General features: G+C 41.1%; 1 protein-coding gene across 1 annotated transcript in view; it reads left to right on the top strand.

The window, feature by feature from the left end:
* LOC141014906 (E3 SUMO-protein ligase ZBED1-like) overlaps window positions 1–5,397 on the top strand; it is a 14,034-nt gene extending 8,637 nt beyond the window's left edge. Inside the window, exons 4-5 of the mRNA XM_073488848.1 lie at window positions 3,544–4,000; window positions 4,364–5,397. Of these exons, the coding sequence (XP_073344949.1) occupies window positions 3,544–4,000; window positions 4,364–5,397 (1,491 nt within the window). The remainder of the gene's footprint in view (window positions 1–3,543; window positions 4,001–4,363) is intronic.
* Window positions 5,398–6,225: the final 828 nt, after the last annotated feature.

Here is a 6,225-nt window from a genome sequence, read left to right as displayed (position 1 = left end):
ATATCACAATTCGGCGTATTTGAACAAAATCAACCACAACTACCAACAGTCACAGCCCTTTAACTCTGGGCTGATGTGCTGCCACATGTTAGATTGTCAAAGTTAGAAAATAACGACTTCAGTCCCTGAGGAGCTACGTTAGCATTAGCGGCAGCTGCGTTAGCATTAGCGGCAGCTACGTTAGCATTAGCGGCAGCTGCGTTCATCAGTATGCAGTTAGTGAGGTCGCATCACATTCAATGTAAAAACGTTTTTTTACTTTGTTTTGGACATGTCTCAAACATTTAGCCGAGCCAGCCCCAGGCTGACGTTACTGACCCTGTCTGCCTCCACTCGCTCATCATCGTCAGGTCCTCCTCCCTCGTCTCCCGGCGCAGCAGCACCTGTGGCTGCTGGCGGGTCGGTGTCACTGGTCCCGGCACCAAAAAGCTCCGTCAACTTCGCACATTTAGCAGCCTCCACCTCCAGAGACTTCAACTTTTTAATCGCTGTTTCTCAGCTGTTTCTTCCTCTTATCCATTTCAAGTAGCGGACACAGTTTGGAAGATGCTCACTACTACCACTCACTAACGTTACTACTGGCTCAGCAGCAGACAAATATTGGTAGTGACTATTTTGCAATCCTCGAACATTGGTTGTGACATGTCACGACCATCTATATAGAAACCTACGCCCATGAGTGGAGAAACCCAGGTGGAGACAGCAGGACAGAGGTAGCCATCGGTACCTACATTCCCCAGGAAGAAGGGTGAGGTATCAAAATGGAAACTACCGTGCAAGAGAGAGAGAGTTTGACAGGTTTATAAATGGAGCTCCAGCAATTGTACGACGATCCTTTGGATTCAATACAGTTATGTGGGATCACTTGTTGTAAATGTGTAGTTATGATGAAATGAGTGTTTGATAAAGGTAAGAGGGCACTCATCTGTGAAGGTAACGTCAGAAAGCTGAGTGCCGTAACAAGCACGAGAAAGGTTTTAAACCAGTGTGGTTTACAGGAAACCAGTAAGTTCATAGGGGCACTGGTGGAATGTTAGTTTTTTGGAAAACAATAATAAAAAAAAAATATATATATATAAGGAGGTTAATCTCCATAAGTGGTACATAGACATAGGTTGACAAAACCAATGTTGAGATGATAGACAAAGGTTGCAAAGGTTGTTAAAAACAATGTTGACAAAGTGATTGTCACCTATATATATATATTACTCTTAATCACTTTAATATAATCATATGTGCACAAGTTATTAATTATGCATGAAATAAAGCACATGTAGTTCTAGATGATTACACTTTGTGGTATTAAATATGATTCACAATGTAGTATTAGTAGATTATATGTTAACCATGTAGTTTTAATCCATCCACGAATGGTAAACTGTCCATGCAAATTACCCAGCCGTGTTTTTTTTTAAAGTCCTGCTCTATTCTTAGACTATAGTTTCTCTATCTTACTATGGAAACAGGCAAAAAAAGTATTTTTGAAAAATCTCAACAAAAACAAAAAGACAATATGAGTATCTCATGACGATGATCTAATAACTGTTGATCTAGTGTTTACTTGTGTTGACTTAAGGTGGATTACCGCCACAAGAATGTGTACCCATTTAATGTCATGGACTTAAATGTGTTTATTAAGCATGTGTAATGTGTTTTATCATCATTTTTATCTCTAATTTACCATTGAGTTTAAAGTGTTTCGCCATTTCATTTTGAAGTTCTTCTGTGTTGTATGTAGCACCAAAAGGACAGGTCAGTTTGAACAGTGGGCCACATGATGGGGCCTTTACCTCTCAGAAACAGCTAAATTGGAGAGGATGTTTCCCCCATCATGTTGCCAGGTCAGAATAGAAATCTGTTAATGAATATCACTGGGTCATCTGTTTGAGGGCCGGTCCAGAAGATGGCTCAGGGAAAACTCTCAACTATCCTCTTGATAGTTGAAGCACTTCCCTATGGGTTGATACTCATTGTCAGTCTTGTAGGTTGGAGTTGCATTTATATCGTTTGAAACCATATATACTATGTTTTATTTACATTAAATTCATGCTATTGTTTGTATTGTGTTGACTTGTGTGAGCTCTCCCGGGTCATTAGTGGAAGTATTGGTCCTTTTTTTTTAAGGACCAAAGGGGGGACTGTAGTGGCAAATGAGAAACTGGGTCATGATCATGCATGTGATTAGATTTTTTAATATCCCTTGCAGTCCCAACTGTGCTCTAATTGAGCTTGAGGCTGATAAAAGACCAATGTTTGATGCACCATTTAAATGAGCAACAGGTGCTGCCACAGTTCACCCAAGGCCACAGAAGGGGCCTGAGTAAGACATTTGTAGGTTCTTCAGAGCACATCCAAGAATGAGAATAATAAGTGACAAACCCAGGATGATCATAAAGGTAAAAGGATGGTCCATAGGGGCGTGGGGACCCTGGACCACAGGTATAAAATGGGGAGAATCGGCGAGAGATCTCAGTTGCCCCGGGGTAGCTCACGGATATATATTTTCTGTTTTTGGAAATAAACACCTTTTGGACTGAGGACCTGCTGCTTTGCCTTTGATTTTTTGGACTTCAACCTTGAGCGGATTTTCAGAGTCAGATAGTGCATTAATTGGAAAGATAAGAAAAGTAGTCTCCCACTACAATACAAGCCTGTGTACAGACCTGAGTTGGTCTCATTTGGAGGAAACTCCATGGGATTTGCATCGCTGCCACCTTCTAAAGGATAGTTCATTCTAGTTAAGTTAATATGAACAATCAATTAATGCTGATTACATGATCAAAACATTTCAGTCAGATAAGTCTAGATTGAGTTCAATATTTTTTTTTTTGGCACAAACATTTTGCACAACTAAAGCAGAGCATAAATAATTTTAGCATGACTGAAGCAAGCTTTGCATCAGGCTCTATCTCATTGTATTCATTTCCCCATGAATGATCTGCTTGACAGACATTGCAGGGAATGAATAGCAGACCCTCCCCTAGGGGTGGGCGGTATAAACGGTATAAACGGTATGCGATATAAATTTGGCCAAAGATAGAGATTTTTACTATACCTGCCTATCGCGATAGGTCATTACGTCATCAAAATGCGTCACCCTTATTAGAACGTGAACGTGTGAGAAGGAAAATGGCTACTAGCGGTGAAAGTGTGGAGGAGGAGGAGCTCGTCAAAAAGACCGGTGCGACGTCTATAATATGGTCATGGTTTGGATTCAAGGTGTCGGATAGTGAGCAGAAAAACATAATCTGCAAAATATGCCGGGTGACAGTGATCGCAAAGAAAGGTAATACAAGCAATATGTTCTACCACCTGAAAACAAAACACGTTGTCGAATATGAGGAAAGCCAAAGAATGCGTAAAGCTACACAAACGCCAAGTGAGTCTTCGAGTGGGAAGAACAAAGCTGGCTCTACACACCGACAGGTCTCTATCGCCCAGGCATTTTTAAAAGGCATGCCATATGATAAAAAAAGCCAGCGGTGGATTGACATTACAAAATCTATAGCAATACACCTGTGCAAAGACATGGTGCCTTTTCAGACTGTGGAGAGAAGCGGCTTTGTAGGCATGATCAGTACGCTTGATTCACGATACGTGGTACCAAGCCGCAAGTACTTTAGTGAAGTAGAAATCCCCAAACTGCATGGCGAGGTCCGCGATCAAGTGGAAACGGAGCTCCGTGAGATTAAACACTATGCGACCACCACAGACTTGTGGTCGAGTCGCACCATGGACCCTTACATTAGCCTCACAATCCACTTTATCGACGATGAGTGGAAGTTGTGCAGCAAATGCTTGCAAACCTCATATTTCCCTGACGACCATACGGGAGAGTTGATTGCCCAGGGGCTACGCGAATCTCTGGAGTCATGGGGACTTGATGAAGAGCTAATGGTCTGCATCACCACTGACAACGGCGCCAATGTTGTTAAAGCAGTGGGATTGAACGACTGGACACGCCTTCAGTGCTTCGGTCACAGACTTCACCTTGCCATCGGTAAGCTTATATATTTTTTTAATAGATTAATAATAGCAAGCTTAACAAAAGTATTTTGCTTTATACAATGGACACTGGTAAAGCTAAATCCTATTATATCTCCTGTCCTATAAATAAATAATAGATAGGCTACCATAGATTTGACAGCATGAGTAGCCTATCAACTCTCATGTCCTTAACCATTTTCTCTGGCAATATAGATGTCAAACTTTTTCATCATGCAATTGTCTGGATAATGTTTTATCTGGTATTACACTATGCTTGTATTTAAGCCCATGTTTTGATGTAAGCCTACAGTAGAATTGTCAAGTGTTTTGTTAATGAAGCTAGATGAATAATATCTTTTTTCAATTTTGTTACCAGAGGCGAGTGTGAAAGATCACCGGATTGAGCGTGCAGTTGGTGTATGTAAGAAAATTGTGAGTGCATTTTCTTACACTAATAAAAGAAGAAAAGCGATGGCCAAAGCCCAGGCTGAGTTAAACCTGCCTCCTCACCGCCTCATCACAGAGACGCCAACAAGATGGGGCTCACGACAACAAATGATTCAGCGAGTGTTACAGCAGGAGAAAGCCATATCACAGGTCCTAAAGGCGGATAAAAAAGTCAGGCACCTGGTACCTACTTGGCAGGACCTGGATGTCTTGGAGTCAGTGAACAGGGCCCTCAGTCCACTGATGGAATTCACAGATGCCCTCTCTGGTGAAGAGTATGTTAGTGTGTCCTATCTCAAACCTGTGCTCCATCTTTTGAACAACAGTGTTCTGTCTCCAGATGAGGATGACACAGAGCTGACTAAGCAGATGAAGGGGGCCATTCTCCAGTATTTAAATGAGAAGTACTCAGATGCTGCTACAGATGACCTGCTGGATATGGCATCCTTTGTCGACCCACGGTTCAAAGCATCATACATAGCCGACAACCGAAAAGATTACATCAAAACTAAAGCTGTGGCAGAAATTCAAGCCCTTCTGGAAAGACGGACTCAAGCTGCATCCTCCTCCACCGATTCACCACCACATGCCAGCGCAGGAGCTGCTGAAGAAGTTGAAGTGCCCAGAAAGGTTAAGCGCAGTCTGGGCAGCTTTTTCAAAAAGGCACCCCGTCCTAGCCCAGCTGCTCTCCCTGACAGAGATGCCATTGAGGTAGAGCTACAAAGTTACCTGCAGGCACTGGATGTGGATGGAGAGGCTGACCCATTAGAGTGGTGGAAGCTGCACCAGGCTAATTTCCCAAGAGTGGCAAGCTTGGCTCGGAAATACTTGTGCATTCCAGCTACCAGTGCCCCATCAGAGAGGGCATTTAGTACGGGTGGCAACATTGTTACGTGCCACCGGGCTGCACTAAAGCCAGAGAACGTGGACAGGCTTGTTTTCTTGGCTAAAAATCTGCCGTAAACCTGTGTACATTGAATTCTCAGTGTTTGTTTTTGTGCTTGACATACACACAGACACTTTAATTGTTGATCTTTGTTTACAGAAAAGAAAGCTATTGGACTTGAAATACTGTCTGGCATAGGTGGCAAAAGTGAAGTGCCACTTATCTGCACTAAAGCTTTGTTTACAGTCTTGTGTTCAGTCTAAGTCTCTAAAGTTGATTGTTGATTTTGCACTCCATTTTAAGTCATTTGTGTTTATATGTTTGCAAAAGTTACCTGTTGTACTTGAAGTTTTTTACTGAAATAGCAGCATGTTTAGATTTTGTGTTATTTAAGAATAGTGAAAAGGAAAGCAGTGCTTTGCACTACAGTGACATTTCATTTTAATATTTTACATTGCCAAATTACATTGCCTCTGTTCGCAAAAGTTACCTGTTGTACTTGAGTTTTTTTTTATTTAAATATCAGCATGTTTTAGATTTTGTGTTATTTAAGAAAAGGGAAGGCAATGCTTTGCACTACAGTGACATTTCATTTTAATATTTAGATTGCCAAATTAGCAATATCAGCAGGTTTAGATTTTGTGTTATTTAAGAAAAGGGAAAGGAAAGGAAGTATTTTGCACTACAGTTATATTTCATTTTAATATTTACATTGCCTAGTTTTATACCTCTTGGAAGTTCAGTCACTCAAAGTTTTCTATGTCGTCTTCTATAATTACAGTTTTTGCAAAATAAATTTTATTGAAGTTACATTCTTGACTGTTTCATGTTAATAGTTTAGAAAACAACTTCCCAATGTCTTCACTATGTGCATAATAGTCCATATTCAGAGACGGTTATTTTGA

The sequence above is a fragment of the Pagrus major genome, chromosome 19 (assembly GCF_040436345.1).
Source record: "Pagrus major chromosome 19, Pma_NU_1.0".
Taxonomy (NCBI): Eukaryota; Metazoa; Chordata; class Actinopteri; order Spariformes; family Sparidae; genus Pagrus; species Pagrus major.
This window is presented reverse-complemented; position numbering and strand designations above follow the sequence as displayed.